General features: G+C 39.4%; 2 protein-coding genes across 3 annotated transcripts in view; one reads left to right on the top strand and one right to left on the bottom strand.

Moving 5' to 3' along the window:
* The window catches only part of LOC126195346 (UDP-glucose 4-epimerase), a 122,381-nt gene extending 117,276 nt beyond the window's left edge, over positions 1 to 5,105 (bottom strand). Inside the window, exon 1 of one of the 2 annotated variants that reach the window (XM_049933926.1) lies at positions 4,980 to 5,105. In XM_049933926.1, coding sequence (XP_049789883.1) covers positions 4,980 to 5,013 — 34 coding nt within the window. In that variant the 5' untranslated portion in view covers positions 5,014 to 5,105. Of the gene's footprint in view, positions 1 to 4,827 lie in introns of both variants that reach the window. The other variant, XM_049933925.1, reaches the window with a different exon arrangement.
* A 128-nt stretch (positions 5,106 to 5,233) lies between these two features.
* LOC126195348 (elongin-C) lies at positions 5,234 to 7,375 on the top strand. Its single transcript, XM_049933927.1, has 4 exons — positions 5,234 to 5,390; positions 5,518 to 5,561; positions 5,642 to 5,832; positions 6,077 to 7,375. The coding sequence occupies exons 2-4, from the start codon at positions 5,532 to 5,534 to the stop codon at positions 6,216 to 6,218; spliced, it is 363 nt and encodes a 120-aa protein (XP_049789884.1). The 5' UTR covers positions 5,234 to 5,390; positions 5,518 to 5,531; the 3' UTR covers positions 6,219 to 7,375.
* Positions 7,376 to 18,156: the final 10,781 nt, after the last annotated feature.

Below are 18,156 nucleotides of genomic sequence, written 5' to 3'. Positions count from 1 at the left end.
AGTCGATGTGAGCCAGAATATAGTTAGTAAGCTATATAAGGAATACGTTGGTTTGTTTGGAGTCTGAAGAATGTTGGGAGAGATGTTGTCTGACAATAGCAAGGTCATGATGGATGTTGGTGTACAGGGAAATGTATCAACCGTGATGAGTAGGGATCCAGGAGGTAAAAGGGTGTGCCACTTCCAGCTGACTGCTACAATTGTGCCAGCCACCCTCCCTCCCACATTCCTGGCCGGCAAACTGGCCACCTCCCTGTGAGCAGCTAGCCAGCCACCCTCAATCGCTCTCCTTACCTGCCACTTACCTCCCTCTCTACCTATCCCATCCCACCCAACACTACACCCACCAATACTAGTGTGCTCACCGAAATATAGCACTAACTTTGTTAATCCAGCCAGCACCATGTAGGAGCATAGGTGTGTGTGTGTGTGTGTGTGTGTGTGTGTGTGTATTTTACTCTTGCTGAGCAAAGGATAATTCTGAAAATTAGCCAGCTTTTTTATTTTGTGTGTGCGCCATTCAGCAGCTGAACGTTTCTGCTTTTCAGTGAGTGGCATCCTTTAATCCAAAAGTTTTATATTCTACAAGAGCTTTCCAACAATAACTTCACAGTGCACTGGTAAGTTAAAATATTTTTACAGCTAACATTGGAAAACCAAATTTTTGTCTAAACAAGAATGTACAAATCTAATAATGTAATAAATCGATTAATAAAATAAGAAAATAACAGTGATTTGGTTGACTCTGGCATTATTAATGACTCCAAAGTCCTAATAATTACGCTTTGGATACCATGCTTAAATGTAAAGTAAAATTTAAGCAACTGGGTAAAATTTAGAATTTTCAAGACTACTGTCATAACACATAAGGTGTCTTTTAAAGGTTATAAGAAACTGAATAAAAATTATTGTTATTGTTGTCTTCAGTCCAGAGACTGGTTTGCTGCAGCTCTCCATGCTACTCTATCCTGTGCAAGGTTCTTCATTTCCCAGTACCTACAGCCTTCTGAATCTGTTTAGTGTATTCATTTCTTGGTCTCCCTCTACGATTTTTACCCTCCACGCTGCCCTCCAATACCAAATTGGTGATCCCCTGATGCCTCAGAACACGTCCTACCAACCGATCCCTTCTTCTGGTCAAGTTGTGCCACAAGTTTCTCTTCTCCCCAATTTTACTCAATACCTCCTCATTAGTTATGTGATCTACCCATCTAATCTTCAGCATTCTTCTGTAGCACCACATTTCGAAAGCTTCTATTCTCTTCTTGTCCAAACTAGTTATCGTCCATGTTTCACTTCCATACATGGCTACACTCCATACAAATACTTTCAGAAACAACTTCCTGACACTTAAATCAATACTCGATGTTAACAAATCTCTCTTCTTCAAAAACGCTTTACTTGCCATTGCCAGTCTACATTTTATATCCCCTCTACTTCGACCATCATCAGTTATTTTGCTCCCCAAGTAGCAAAACTCCTTTACTACTTTAAGTGTCTCATTTCCTAATCTAATACCCTCAGCATCACCCGACTTCATTCGACTACATTCCATTATCCTCGTTTTGCTTTTGTTGATGTTCATCTTATATCCTCCTTTCAAGACACTATCCATTCCGTTCAACTGCTCTTCCAAGTCCTTTGCTGTCTCTGACGGAATAACAATGTCATCGGCGAACCTCAAAGTTTTTATTTCTTCACCATGGATTTTAATACCTACTCCGAATTTTTCTTTTGTTTCCTTTACTGCTTGCTCAATATACAGATCGAATAACATTAGGGATATGCTACAACCCTGTCTCACTCCCTTCCCAACCACTGCTTCCCTTTCATGTCCCTCGACTCTTATAACTGCCATCTGTTTTCTGTACAAATTGTAAGTAGCCTTTTGCACCCGGTATTTTACCCCTGCCACCTTCAGAATTTGAAAGAGTGTATTCCAGTCAACATTGTCAAACGCTTTCTCTAAGTCTACAAATGCTAGAAACGTAGGATTGCCTTTCCTTAATCTAGCTTCTAAGATAAGTTGTAGGGCCAGTATTGCCTCGCGTGCTCCAACATTTCTACGGAATCCAAACTGATCTTCCCCCGAGGTCGGCTTCCACCAGTTTTTCCATTCATCTGTAAAGAATTCGTGTTAGTATTTTGCAGCCATGACTTATTAAACTGATAGTTCGGTAATTTTCACATCTGTCAACACCTGCTTTCTTTGGGATTGGAATTATTACATTCTTCTTGAAGTCTGAGGGTATTTCGCCTGTCTTATACATCTTGCTCACCAGATGGTAGAGTTTTGTCAGGGCTGGCTCTCCCAAGGCTATCAGTAGTTCTAATGGAATGTTGTCTACTCCCGGGGCCTTGTTTTGACTTTTAAGTGCTCTGTCAAAATCTTCACGCAGTATTGTAGCTCCCATTTCATCTTCATCTACATCCTCTTCCATTTCCATAATATTGTCCTCAAGTACATCGCCCTTGTATAGACCCTCTATATACTCCTTCCACCTTTCTGCTTTCCCTTTTTTGCTTAGAACTGGGTTTCCCTCTGAGCTCTTGATATTAATACAAGTGGTTCTCTTTTCTCCAAAGGTCTTCTTTAATTTTCCTGTAGGCAGTATCTATCTTACTCCTAGTGATATATCAATCTACATCCTTATTTTGTCCTCTAGCCATCCCTGCTTAGCCATTTTGCACTTCCTGTCGATCTCATTTTTGATGTTTGTATTCCTTTTTGCCTGCTTCATTTACTGCATTTTTATATTTTCTCCTTTCATCAATTAAATTCAATAATTCTACAGTTACCCAAGGATTTCTACTAGCCGTCTTTTTACCTACTTGATCCACTGCTGCCTTCATTATTTCATCTCTCAAAGCTACCCGTTCTTCATCCGCTTTATTTATTTTCTCTGTTCTGGTCAATCGTTCCGTATTACTACCTTTTTGCAGTTTCTTCAGTTTTAATCTACAGTTCATAACCAATAGATTGTGATCAGAGTCCACATCTGCTCCTGGAAATGTCTTACAATTTAAAACCTGGTTCCTAAATCTATGTCTTACCATTATATAATCTATCTGAAACCTTCCAGTATATCCAGGCCTCTTCCATGTATACAACCTTCTTTCACGATTCTTGAACCAAGTGTTAGCTATGATTAAGTTATGCTCTGTGCAAAATTCTACCCAGTGGCTTCCTCTTTCATTCCTTACCCCCATTCCACATTCACCTACAACGTTTCCTTCTCTCCCTTTATCTGTGGCTATTAATTTTTCATCTCCCTTCACTACATGAATGATTTCTTTTATCTCATCATACATTTCTTCAATCTGTTCATCATCTGTGGAGCTAGTTGGCATATAAACTTGGACTACTGTGGTAGGCGTGGGCTTCGTGTCTATCTTGGCCATAATAATGCATTCACTATGCTGTTTGTAGTAGCTTACCCACAATCCTATTTTTTATTCATTATTAAACCTACTCCTGCATTACCCCTATTTGATTTTGTATTTATAACCCTGTATTCACCTGACCAGAAGTCTTGTTCCTCCTGCCAACGAACTTCACTAAGTCCCACTATATCTAACTTTAACCTATCCATTTCCCTTTTTAAATTATCTAACCTACCTGCCCGATTGAGGGATCTGACATTCCAAACTTCGATCCGTAGAACGCCAGTTTTCTTTCTCCTGGATAACGCCGTCCTCCTGTGTAGTCCCCGCCCGGAGATCCGAATGGGGGACTATTTTACCTCCAGAATATGTTACCCAAAAGGACACCGTCATCATTTAAGCATACAGTAAAGCTGCATGCCCTCGGGAAAAATTACAGCTTTCAGCTGTTCGCATACCAACACAGCAAGGCCGTTTTGATTAGTGTTAAAACAAGACCAGATCAGTCAATCATCCAGACTGTTGCCCTTGCAACTACTGAAAAGGCTGCTGCCCCTCTTCAGGAACCACACATTTGCCTGGCCTCTCAAGAGATATCCCTCCGTTGTGGTTGCACCTACGGTATGGCTATCTGTATCACAGAAGCACGCAAGCCTCCTCACCAACGGCAAGGTCCATGCTTCATGTGGGGAAAAAAAACAGAAAATTGAAAATTCAAAATGTAAGTCAGACTATCTAAAATATTGTAATCTCTCTCTTTTAAAAAACGACTTTTTTTTTTTTAAAAAAAAGAAGACTAACATGAAATCCATAAAAAAAATCTTACATTTTAGATGGTCCACCCAAAGAATAAACATCAGTGTACTAAAAAAATCAAAATTTGAGACTTCAAGGTCCAATACGCTGGTTAAATACACAGAAAATGATTTTCTATACTTCAATCACAAAGCAACTACAACTAAATTAGCATAAAATTTCAGCAGTAGTGTTAGAATAATGAATCTTCACATATCATTGATTTGCTTGATGCAGTTCTGTGGCATTATGAAGCAAATTTGTCTGGAGAAAAAGTGCTCTATGTTTTAGAATATCGCTGCTAGAAGTTATCTATTTGTAACAGTTTTGTATGCGATTGTTTGGTTATTGTAATTAGTAAGGTGTAGTATAGCTTCAGAATCTACTCCCAGACACCACATGGAACCTGAAACTGGCTGTGCTAAGTTTTCTTTTCATCATTTTAGGGAAATGTGAATAGCAGCGTTAAGAAAGAAAATAATAAATTAGCCCAAGCATAAAATGAAGCTGCTAAAGTACATTACGGTACACGTTTAAGTATAAAATATTACAAGACAGTCGTGTTAAGATACTGACAACATTTTCACGATGTCATTCACATTTTAAAGTGCAGCAACTATTTAAATGTTAATTTCTACAACCTCTCACCTTGGCAAGCATTCACTAGATTGTCAACGACCACCACCTCATACCCGGAGTTTAGTAATTCAATTACTGTGTGTGAGCCCACATACCCAGCCCCACCAGTTACCAGTATCGTAGCTGCCATTCTGTCACGTCCACCTTCAAGTGATGCTTACGTTGCTGTGCCAGCAAAACGATACGTACACACATCCTTGTCGAGCCATTGTTTCTTTTATCACGTGCTTATCGCGATTTTTATTGGGCCGCCTACGTGTTTGATAACAACACTGTCAAACATCAACACAAAGAAGTAACAACCATGCGTTTTGGATGCGACATATCTAAGACGTTCCTATGAAGACATTTCAATCTAACGTAGTAACGATTTAATCTTTGGATGCTTCAACGTTCTTTAATATCTTTGTTCGTAAGAGAGAAAATATGCGTCAGATGGCGCTTGCAGTACGCCGAAAGTGATATCCGTTGACAGTGGACTTTAATTTTGAAACCGGAAACGAGTTCCCAGCGATGCTGTTGAGTTGTGGTAGTGTACAGTATTGAAAGTCATACTCAGAAGATTGAATTAGGTACGTAAGATTAAAAAAGACTGCTTGGTGTTATTATGATCTATGCGCCCATGGCGTATAATTTCGAAAGTTCGCAGATCTTCCACTCGTAATATCACAGTCAAATGTAATTGAAATAATGTTTCAGAGTTCAGTATCACTATGTCTGGCGACATCTCGGATGACAAAAAGGTTGGTCAATGTACTATCACGAAGTTAAAGAGCGTTTTGCATTAATTCAATAATTTTACAACAGTTTCTGCCTCCCTTAGGATGAAGAAAAGGTCTACGGCGGGTGCGAGGGCCCCGATGCAATGTATGTCAAACTGATATCATCGGATGGCCACGAATTTATAGTCAAACGAGAACATGCCCTGACGTCGGGAACTATTAAAGCTATGCTCAGCGGACCTGGACAGTTCGCTGAAAATGAAACCAATGAAGTTAATTTTAGAGAAATCCCGTAAGTTTTCAACTGTTTATATCTCTTGCCTTAATTAGAAAGATATGGTTTTGTTTGTGTCTGTAAAGTAGATACTGTCAGACGTTTATTGACACGGTATGTTGTTGCTGATTATCTCCTTTTTTCTCTTTAAAACTAGGGTGAGCACTGCAGTATTTGTTAATTTGCAATACGACATAGGATATATTGTTAAGATGGCGCATTGTGTGTAGAATTTCACTTATGTCAGAACTTTAATTTTCAGCTCTCATGTTCTGCAGAAGGTGTGTATGTACTTCACGTACAAAGTTCGTTACACGAACAGCTCAACGGAGATACCAGAATTCCCTATTGCACCTGAGATTGCTCTAGAGTTGTTGATGGCTGCTAACTTCCTTGATTGTTAATTTTTGCTTTCATCATATTACATTGTGTGATGTTGGTTACTATTGGGTAGTTCATTAATAGGTGATACTGTTAGATGAAACCAATGTTCCAAATTATGATTCAGTGAGAATGAAACTTAGTAGATCCTTGTTGTTTAATAGGTAGTATGTAACTTAAAAACAAATTTGTTAGTTGCCAAGTGAAGAGGTAATTGTTTAGGAGCAGATCACGTTCAGATGTAACTTTCATCACTGTGGCTTTGTGTTTTGGCTACCAGGTGAATTTAATTAATAAGTTAAATTTTCTGCTCCAAGAAATAGTCAGCTTTAATTTTGTGCATACCAGAGCAGATTTTTGTGTACTGCCAGAAGGTCGCCCCCAAGAGAAGCCAGATTTTGTAGTGTTCAGGTGTTTTGTTAATACCGTCTTGGCAATCCCATTTTTTCAGTGAAGTGGAACATTCATTTTATCTAGATAAATATTTATGCTAAATGTGTAGAATTTTTTCCTCCCATTTTTGTACTGTGATACTGAGAGTGGGACTGCAGATTATTCACTATAGAGCCACGTAAGTTACAACTAACTGTAAGAACAAATTAGTTCATTTACAGCCATAAACTAGTGCAGTATTTATGGTATTTAACAGATACAGGTGAATATAGTAGTCACCTTATTGTTTGAATTTAAACATTTCAGGCCAAAATCCTTCAGCTAATTTCAGTAGCAAGAAAATGAGACCTCACAAGAGGTTCTTTTGTGTTTATAAAAAAAAGAAGTTTGTAAGTTACTACTGTTAGTAAGTGGAATTCGCTTTTTCCAGCAGAATCTTTTGACTTCTAGATTTGCATTGTAACTCAAGGAACAGCTCATAAATTCCTTCCACACTATATCAATTCCTGAGAGACTGCTTGGACCTGCACTGAGCTATTACTTAAGAACAAAGAGCAATTGGAAAAAATCATGTTCCATGTACTAATCATGGCGTTGCTGTTTAGTTTCCATATCATTAAGTGATCATTTGCATGTACAAAATATAAACTTCTGTAAATGATCTGTTGAATTTTATACTTCTTGTCATGGCATTTAAGTTATTTTTGTTATTATTTTAAGCAATTCAAAGACTGTATCTTTTAAATTGATTAAATCTGTGAAGCTTCTTTAATGCATCTGTTACAAATTGTGATATTCTTTTTTATCATACTGTTTGTGGAGGAAAAAGTGGAAACTCAAATGTTAAAACAGTTGATACTGATTGGAGCAAAGTCGAGAATAATATTTAATAATGTGTACATATGATTTTTGGTTACTTTGTTGCAGAGGAAATAGAAGTGACAGATTTGTTGCAATCATGTTAATGTGGTGTGCAGAAACTGCAGATTGAAATTCTCTGGCTAGTATATGTAGAGTTGTGTAACAGTTGAAGTTTCTGTTCAAACATTTATTCAGAAGGTGTGAGACACATTCAGCATGCTGTTCTGATATCCTGTCACCCTGAATTTAATCCCACTCGTAACCTTACTTTTGTTTCCATCATTGCTTCTTTGATGTGTAGATTGAACAGCAGGGGCGATAGACTCATACTCTTTCTTTAATCTGAATTCTTCTTCCATTCTTAGTGTTCCGTCTTGGTTTTTGTACATATTGCATATTACCACCGTTCACTATTGCTTACTCCTATTTTTCTAAGAATTTCAAACATCATGCATCATTTTGTGTTTTTGAGCATGTTTTCAAAGTCGACCAAACCTATGAAGCTCTTTGGTCTTGTTTCCGTTAAGTGCAATGTCAGGACTGCCTCTCTACTGCCTTTACCTTTCCAAAGCCCTTCTAACAGATTCTCAACTCTTTTCTATTCTTCTGTGTATTATTCTTGTCAGCAAATTGGACGCAAGTGCTATTAAGCCAATTGTGTGGTAGTTCTTGCACTTATCAGCTCTTGCCATCTTCGGAATGTGTGGATGACACATTTCTGAAATTGTGATGCAATGTCACAAGTCTAATAGTTTCTGCACACAAACATGAATAGTGGTTTGGTTGCCACATCACCCTATGATTTTTAGAAATTCTGATGGGATACTACCTATCCCTTCTGCTTTATCTAATCTCAAGTCTTCAAGCTATTTTTAATTCTGGTTAAGTCTAAATCTCCTATCTTCTCTTCTGTATCGACTGCAATTTCTTCTATACCATCATCACAGTTTTTCAGTTACAGGCCACATGTCTTCTGGATACACCTTGTGTCTTTAATGCAGTGGTTTCCATTGCCTTCTACATGCTGATGCCATTGATCACTACAGATTCCTCCACCTATTATGGGTATTTTCCAGTCCCAAAGGCAAGTGTACCAAACCCTTGTGCATTCATCCACCCCCTTTGACAAGGCTGTTGGTAGAATGAGGGTTACTTCTTGTGATGGAAGTCTTTTGGCGCCATTGCTGATATTTATTAAAAGTGCTTTGGCTACATTCAAACCCAGCACCCAGGACATTTTTATTACTAGTCACATTACCTCTAGACCACATGTTCTCCACTAATGTTGCTCATATTGGCAAAAATTCCCCAGAACACTACCTACTCTTCTATATTTACATAACTTGGTTTGTAGATACATAATTCTGCTTTGGTGTCCCTCTTGACAAATACTTGTGTGGCATTGTGAGTTTGATTCACAGCTATTTGTAGAAATAAGTTTTAATCTGTTACCAAAGGTAAAATTATCTGTTACTAGGAAAAACTCGTCTGCAGCGTATAACTTAACCTGTTTATTGTTCCCAGCATTTTGTAATGATTGGATTCTCATAACTTTCATTTGCATTCAGAGGTGTTTTCAGTATTCATTGTTTTCAGCTGCAGGCATTTTTAGTTTTGCTATCATAATCCATTAATATTTTAATTAAGTTATGTGTAGAATGTAGTTGTTTATCGTATTTCTTCCTCGAATGGATAAGGGTTAAGAATTATTTCGGCAGATTAGAAATATCTTAAATTGTGTAACCATGCCAAAGAGCAATCGCAAACAAAGTTAAGGCAAAGCCTTCAAAAAATTCATGTGTGTCTGTTATGTTTAATTGCCAAAACAACACGTGGCTATTAAGTGGGACAACATTTTACACTCAGAATATTTTAGTGCAAAGGTGCTGGTAGTCATACCAACCCAACCTTTCAAAATTTGAAACATTGAACTAATTACAGTAAAATATTTTTGACACCTGCCTATCAAAAGCAGCACAGTCTAATCCTCTGATAACTGAGATAATACTGTCAATATCTCTAAATCCCAAAAAAATATTGTTCATAAATTAAGATACATGAAACTTTGAGAGAGGGGTGAGGTAACACTGGTCACAAATGGAAGCTAAAATGCAAAATATTTCATAGAAGCAAAATAGTGAATATCACCACTGTTTAAATTTCTGTAGCACTATTTTATGCACTGTATTTTACAGGCATTTATTTTGATTTACTGTTGAAAGCTGTGGTGAACCTTAATTTTTCTCTTCATTGCGTGATTTTTGTATTTATACTAAGAATCTAGATCTTAATTTTTTTTTGTGTATTACATGGCATAATTGCATGAACATTTCACAATGTCGTAACCAGTTTTGACCAGTTATGGCCATCTTCAGACTAAAGTTACATGCTGCAAATGATGAAGTAACATTTCCGTTTCATTGTGAAGTATCGTTGACAAGGCAATGTGAATGTTAAATTACAACTTTTCAAATATATGGCTTTAGTTTGACCTCTGGCTGGTTGCAGTGGGATGGAGAATTGAGAGATGCTGCTTTAACTGTGCCATATGAAAAACAGTAAATAAAAGAACTTAATCACTCCCATTCTCATGTAAAAATGATCTAAGCAGCAAATAATTATGTTTACTAGCTCACATTGACTTACTACTTAAGCTCACCATATGTCTGGGATTAGACCAGACAGTCCTGGATTTTTAATGCTGTCTGGGGGTGAAAAAAAATATCGGGTTTTCATTATTTTATGACATGAGGATTTTTTACATATTATTCTTCTGTGTTGGAAATCCTAGTTTTTAAACGTTCTCTTATGGTCATGCCACTCTTGGCCGACCTTGGAGCAAGTGCTGGTCCCAGTGGAGAGGCATGGCCACAGGTTCCATCGCAATGTTTCACATATTGTCAGTCACTTGGCAACACAACAGGGGTAATGTGTTCGTTTCCATGTTTGAAGTAATTCGTCTTGGTTTTCAATCATTTTATCTGTATTCATTTCTTGTTTCATTATTTAGCAATGGGCAAAATTGTGTGTTTAATGATAATCAGCAACAAGGGTACAAATTTTTGCAACTGTATATTGATTGTAGTGCTGAACATGGTTATTCCATGCTATGGAGAATTTTCTATTACACATAAAGGAAGAGTGATATTAAAGTCCATGTAAAAACAGCTAAATGAAAGAGTTCTGTCACTGCTACTGCTTCAGCAAACATGAGATTTTTTAAAGCCAAAGTAAACATGAGACTTTTAAATGGTATCAAAAGTATGTCCTGGGCTGGCCGCAAAATAATCTGGTAAGCCTCTTCTTAAGCCAACTGAATGTCTTCTTTTCCTTCAGTGTTTGTCCCGCGTACCTGTGGGGTCTGCTACATGGGTCTGTTGTTCCCATTTCACTCTCACAGGCTGCATGTGGGTGGATGTTCACCCATTGGAGGTCTTTATGAATCGTACCAGCCCAACATTGCTTAGGTCGTCCTTTGGGTCTCCTGCCGATGTCTGCAGAGCTAGTTGTCATAAACTTGTACTACTGTGGCAGGTGTGGGCTTAATGTCTATCTTGGCTACAATAATCCGTTCACTATGCTGTTTGTAGTAGCTTACTCTTTTTTTATCATTACTAAACATACTCTTGCATTACCCCTATTTGATTTGTATTTATAACCCTGTATTCACCTGACCAAAAGTCTTGTTCTTCCTGCCACCAGACTTCACTAAGTCCCACTATATCCAACTTTAATCTAGCTATTTCCCTATTTAAATTTTCTAACCTACCTACCTGATTAAGGGATCTGACATTCCACGCTCCGACCTGTAGAACACCAGATTTCTTTCTCCTGATAACTGCGTCCTCCTGAGTAGTCCCCGCCCGGAGATCTGAACGGAGGACTATTTTACCTCCAGAATATTTTACCCAAGAGGACACCATTGTCATTTAAGCATACAGTAAAGCTGCATGCTGCCAGGAAAAATTATGGCTGTAGTTTTCGCTTGCTTTGAGCTGTTAAGCCGAGATCAGTCAATCATCCAGATTGTTGCCCCTGCAACTACTGAAAATGCTATTGCCCCGTTTCAGGAAACATACATTTGTCTGGCCTCTCATCAGATACCCCTCCGTTATGGTTGCATGTACGGTACAGCTATATGTATTGCTGAGGCAGGCAAGCCTCCCCACCAGCAGCAAGGGAGGGCTTGCAGACAGTATTAATTGTAAAAAATTAAACTTTTTGCAGATGCACTGCAAAGTGGTACAGTGATTAGCACACTGGACTTTCATTGCGGAGGACAATGGTTCAAACCCGCGCCTGGCCAGCTTGATTTAGGTTTTCTGTGATTAACCTAAATTGCTTCAGGTAAATGCCAGGATGGTTCCTTTGAAAGTGCATGGCTGACACCCTTCCCCATCCTTCTCTAATATGATGGGACCGATGACCTCACTGTTTGGTCTCCAAGCCCCAAATCAACCAACCGGCTAATCGGACAATGCAGTTCTCTACAATGAAGTACTGTCTGAAAGAAGTTGCATAAATATTCAGTAAGATCTTGACAAGATTTCAATGGCAACTTGCTCTGAATGTTCAGAAATCTAATATTGTGCACTTCACAAAAAGGAAAAAAAAGGTATACTGTGATTATAATGTTAGTCACTGTTGGAATTGGCCAACTCGTGCAAATGCCTGGGTGTAACACTTTGTAGGGATATTAAAGGAAATGGTCACATAGGTTCAGTTGCAGATAAAGCAGGTGGTAGATTTGGGTTTATTGGTAGAGTACTGTGGAAATGTGATCAATCTATAAAGGAGATTGCTTACAAACCAAACGTGACGTGTTCTAGAATATTGCTCAAGTTTGTGAAACCTGTACCAGGTAAGACTATCAGGGGAGATTGAACATATACAGAGGAGGACAGCACGAATGGTCACAGGTTTGTTTAATCTGTGAGAGTGTGTCAGAGCGCTACTGAAGGAACTGAACTGGAATGCTCTTGATCATAGACATGCGCTATCCCAAGAAAGTCTGTTAACAAAGTTGGAAGAACCAGCTTTAAATGGTTACTCTAGGAATATACAACAACTATGTATCCCTCACATAGGGATTGTGAGGATAAGATTAGAATTAGATAATGCAAATTTAGACCATACGTTATAGCCTGAACTTAAGACCATTACTACTACTTAATTTTTAGGTTAACTGCAAAATGTCTGATTATAGTTGCTACAACAGTAAATATGTTCTAAAAGGTAAGATTACTGTTAATACTGCATACTACAGGGAAGACTATTTGTAAATCTATAAATTGTATAAAAAATAATGAATCCACACATGCACAAATTTTCAGGTGGTTGAAATCGAGTTTGTTGGCTACAATCACATGGGACGGTGAACTAAAGTTGCAGTTTTGCAGAACAACTGATTTGAACTGTGGAACTTCTGACTGTTTCTGAATTTTCTTTGTTCTCTAAAGCATTAGACACTACACTGCAGGAATGTACATCTACAGCATAACTAAATTGATATGAATGTTGTTCTATATCAGAAGCAACACAAGCCTGCACGCACACACACAGAGCTGCTATGGCAGTCACAGCATCAGAGCACCAAGTGTTCCAGGCTGGGCTGTGTCTGTCCTATTCAACTACAGCTTACTCACTCCCAGCATTCATACTCGAACAAGACATGCTCGAGCGGCTGCACTTCCACTCTGCAGACCTCTTAGTGCCAGGCATAGTAGCTGTGATGTTGGCAGCCCCCTAGGACAACTCGAACATTCACGTAAGTTGCTTCATCGCATACCGAGGCACACATTTATGACCAGACCGTCATTTTTGGTTTCATATCTGATGAAAGCAAGTATACTGTAAATGTTTTTCACTTGTTTATGCACTATTCCTTGGTTACCATGATCAGAACCCTGACTATTCTCAACAAATGTAGCAATTTTATGCATGCATGCACTTCAACATGTAATTCGCCATAATCAAGTTTTAAGTTAAAAGTACAACAGTATAAAACACTCACAAACCATCCTCTCCGGCGATTCTGGATTGCTCACCGGAATTTGGTCAATGTTTCACAATATCTGTGTGAGATATTGCCATCCCAGGTTGCATGAAATATCGATGAGGAGTACCTCCTTCCAATCTCAAAACACATTCACCATAACCTTTCCAGCCGATTGTGTTTGTATGAATTTCTTTGGTGGCGGTGAACCAGAGTGACAGCACTGATGAGATTGTTGTGTTGTTTCGGGGGTGTAACGAAACACCCACGTTTCATCTCATGTGACGATAGTCCAATAACTTCTCCTTATTGCCTCCCCCTCACGTTGTTGAAGAAACTTGTGAGCACAGCACCTCCTTGTGTCTGTTGTTCGGCATCCAGGGGACACAGCAAGCACACACATTGTGATAACCCAACTTTCTGTTAAAGTTCTTTCAATTGTGCCATGTGAAGCTCCAGGAATGCGTTCAACAAGTTCACAGACAGTGACCCTCCAATCTTTGAGCAGCTCACTGTTGATCTTCTGGACAATCACATCCGAAACTGGCGGTCTTCTACTCCATTCTTCGTTGCGAACTTCCATGTGACCCTTAGCAAAAGCCCTGCACCATTTGCGGACGTGCTGAGTGAACATGCAATCTTCACCTTAAACCTCAGTCAGTTGCTGATGGATCTCCATGGGCGGTAACTTCCATGCATAGAGAAACCAGATTACTCCTCGAACCTGGCACTTGGCGGGAGTGGCAATCAACACTTCCATCTCTGATGGCTGCCAAGCCAACACTGAGTGACGTAGCGAATTGTGGATGGGCTGGCTCGAGAGTGGGGTTATCACTGCACATGGCACTGTTGTCAGATTGAGCCTAGCACCTTCCCTCAAGGCTGTAGCTCATTGGGAACCTTACTTTCGGTACAACCCTCATAATTTATATTGTATAAATCTCTCAATTGCCATCTATACTATTTATTTAAATTTAAGCTACATGTGATCTGCATTTACATAGTTATTTTGGAAGGAGTGTAGACTGTCACTGAGGGAGATGTCAAGTAATTTTTATATGATTTTTTAAAAATAGGTATATTTTGCAATGATCTAATCTCTGCATGCTCTGCCAAGGAGTGATCACTTTTCTCCTCCCACTCATACCCTGCTATTCCTCCCCCTTCCCCAGCCCGCTCCAGATTGCTGGTTCCATTTCACACAGTTGCAGTATGACCAGAGCAACTGGAGATTGTGTGTGTGTGTGTGTGTGTGTGTGTGTGTGTGTGTGTGTGTGTGTGTGTGTGTGTGTGTGTGTGTGGGGGGGGGGGGGGGGGGGGGGGTTCCCCCACTGAAGAAGGCTTTGGCTGAAAGCTCAGTGTGTAATAGTCTTTTTGCTGTGCATGTTTGCAAATCAATGTGTCATCTCTACATTGAGTAGCAATCTATGCTTTTCATAATATTACTGGAAAACTTCATCCAGTTTATTGAAACTGGTACCTTATAGGTGTAGCAAGTTAGCAGTCTTTGCATCACTTTCAAATCTTATCATGATCCAACTGGATATTTGCATACCTTTCTTCAGCTGGTTCTTCATTATAGGTAACAGTATTAGCTACAAAAAGTTTCAGGTTACTATTAATATTGTCTACTTTACTTCTACATCTATCAAAAATTCTCTAGCCAAGATAATGCGCTGTGCTCTCCCTACAAAGAAAACCTTAGTCTAGTCCTAAATTTTGCAGGACACCCCTATAAAATTGGACTAAATAATAAGTGCAGTTAGGATATTGAGTCAAAAGCTTTTCAGAAGTCAAAAAATACTCCATGAATGTGACAGCCTGATCTGTGTGTTTCACGATGTCACGTGAGGGAAGTGAAAGTTGAATTTCTCAACATTTTCGGAATCCATGCTGGCTGGCATGAGCAAGGTTATTTTGTTCAAGATACCTCATTATGTTTAAGCATAGAGTTTGTTCCAATATGCAACAACAGATAGATGTAGTTCTGTGGATTACTTCTCCTATCCTTCTTGTAGACGGGTGTAACTTGTGCTGCCTTCCTTATATGCAGAGATCTATTAGGGATTCCATTAGTTTTGTTTAATTTTGTCTATTTCAGCTGTTTTGGAATGCCACTGACACTAATATCTATATCATCTTGTCATTGCAGTGATGTCAGAATCCGGGGCACTACTCCATAATTTTCCTTTGTAAAGGAACATTTGAAAATTGAGTTAAGCATTTCTGATTTTGCTTAGCTACTTTCAATTTCAGTTCCTGTGTATCCGTGAGTGTTTCTATGGCAGTCATTGAAGGCTTGACACTCTCTATTTCTCTTTTTTTTTTTTTCTCTCTCCCCCCCCCCCCCCCCCCCCAGCCGAATTGATTTCATTCACAAGTTTGTTTGGGTGGTCATCCTCCGCAGCAAGCATATTCTGTAAATAAAAGCCATCTCTTCTTGCTGCACTGTATTTTACTTCTCCTAGATGCATTTTGCCTTTTTCACTGTAATGTGTCATTAGTGGGATAGTTCTTTGCATTTTTAGTTGGCATCTGTTTCCTCTCATGCGGTCACATGCTGGAGATCACACATAAAAACATGCTTATGTTTCACAAATAGAGCTGTAGTCTGACCTCCAACATGTGACCAGATGAGAGGAAATAGAGATGCCAATCAAAAATGTGAACTATCCCACTGATGATGCCTTAAAGTGAAAAGGTGAAACGTGCCTGCAAGAAACAAAATACAGTACAGCAAGAACAGGCCATTTTTATTTACAAAACAAGGATTTCATTTAGCTTGTCCCTGCCTGTAGCCATATTCTTTGTTTTACATCTATTATGCAGTGGTTGTTGTTTCTCTGAACTTTCTTTACAGTGGCTGTGTACTGTGGAGGGTCCCTGCCCATCATGAAACATTCTACTATGTACGTGTTTATCCAGTGCACACAGTTCTTCCACATGCTCCTGTCCAGAACTATAAGTTTCAAGTTCCTCATTGTGAAGTGACTAATTTACTGAACATATAAATCTTTTCACTTGTTTTAGTTGCCCTTTGTTGTTTGGTAATCACTGTTGCTACAACTGTCCCATGGTCAGTAGTGCCAGTTCCAATGTGGACATCCTCAAAAGGGAAAAGATTCTTTTGTTGCTATTACGAGGGTTGTTTTTTAAGTAAGGGCCGTTTTTATTTTTTAAAAAAAGATACAAATACTTTTGTAAAAAAACTTTTATGTTCTGATTCTACACACTTTTACCTATTTTTCTACATAGTTGCTTTGTTTATTTAAGCACTTGTCATACCGTACAACTAAGTTTTTAATTCCCTCTTCAAAGAATTCGGCCGCCTGCTCCGACAGCCAAGAGTTCACGGCCGCTTTCACTTCATCGTCGTCATTGAAGCGCTGCCCGCCAAGATGGTGTTTCAGGTACCGGAAAACGTGAAAATCGCTAGGAGCAAGGTCGGGGCTGTATGGTGCATGGTCCAAAACTTCCAAGCCAAAAGAATCAATCAAATCCCGAGTCTTTTGAGAGGTGTGAGGCCTAGCGTTATCGTGCAGGAGCAAAACTCCTTTTGTCAGCATGCCGCGCCTTTTGTTTTGAATTGCTCTGCGGAGCTTCTTTAGAGTTGCACAGTAGGCATCTGAGTTGATTGTCGTTCCTCGTGGCATAAAGTCCACTAGCAAAACACCGCGCCGGTCCCAGAACACAGTTGCCATAATCTTGCGCTTTGACAGCGTCTGTTTGGCTTTGACCTTGACGGGTGAGGTTGTGTGTCACCATTCCATCGATTGTCGCTTGCTTTCGGGAGTGATATGGGATACCCATGTTCCATCTCCAGTGACAATTTGACTCAACATGTCATCCCCTTCTTCCTCGTAACGAATCAAAAAGTCCAATGAAGTGGCAAATCTCTTCCCTTTGTGGTCCTCTGTGAGGAGTCTGGGTACCCACCGAGAACACAGTTTCTTAAAGTTTAGGTTTTCACACACAATTTTGTACAAAACCGATCTTGAAACTTGTGGAAATTGTGAATATTCTGTCCTCACGAATCTTTGTTTCGACTGCAGCCAACAAATCATCAGTGGTCACAGAGGGCCGGCCTGAGCGTTCTTCGTCATGGACGTTTTGACGGCCATTTTTAAACTCTCTAACCCATTGATGCACTTTACCTTCACTCATTGCATTCAAGCCATAAACTTCTGTTAACTGATGATGAATTTCTGTAGCTGATAGGCTTCTCGCGGTCGAAAAATGTATCACTGACCGTATCTCACACGCGGCGGGCGATTCAATAATCGTAAACATTATAAAGTAGCACAGCGATGCATACACGTCAGCTACAGAGCTGCAACTTGCATCAGTGTGAACGGGAAGGATGCCTGCAAGTCTAGCGGTGGCTTGTTGCGGCGTCCGCGCGAACTACGGGACTATAAGCGCGAACGGCCCTTACTTAAAAAACAACCTGCGTATATCCAACACATTTCCATAATGCATGGCCTCCCAAACTATCTATTCTAGGTAAGTAAACAATGGAAATTCCAGAATGGAATAAACAATATTATGAGAAGGAAAGTTGCTACTCACCATATAGTGTGGTTTCAGTTGCCCGAGAGTGCAGGTGTGTGTGTGTGTGTGTGTGTGTGTGTGTGTGTGTGTGTGTGTGTGTGTGTGTGTGTGTGTGTGTGCTTTCCTTCTCATATATTGTCCTAGGTAATTTTCAGAGAAAG

The sequence above is a fragment of the Schistocerca nitens genome, chromosome 7 (genome assembly GCF_023898315.1).
Source record: "Schistocerca nitens isolate TAMUIC-IGC-003100 chromosome 7, iqSchNite1.1, whole genome shotgun sequence".
Classification (NCBI taxonomy): domain Eukaryota; kingdom Metazoa; phylum Arthropoda; class Insecta; order Orthoptera; family Acrididae; genus Schistocerca; species Schistocerca nitens.
This window is presented reverse-complemented; position numbering and strand designations above follow the sequence as displayed.

Bases quoted from the DNA above. Each gene is read 5' to 3' on its own strand.
- LOC126195348 (XM_049933927.1), top strand. From the start codon at position 5,532: ATGTCTGGCGACATCTCGGATGACAAAAAG. The intron at 5,562-5,641 runs GTTGGTCAATGT...TGCCTCCCTTAG, and splicing joins ACATCTCGGATGACAAAAAG to GATGAAGAAAAGGTCTACGG. The intron at 5,833-6,076 runs GTAAGTTTTCAA...TTTAATTTTCAG, and splicing joins GTTAATTTTAGAGAAATCCC to CTCTCATGTTCTGCAGAAGG.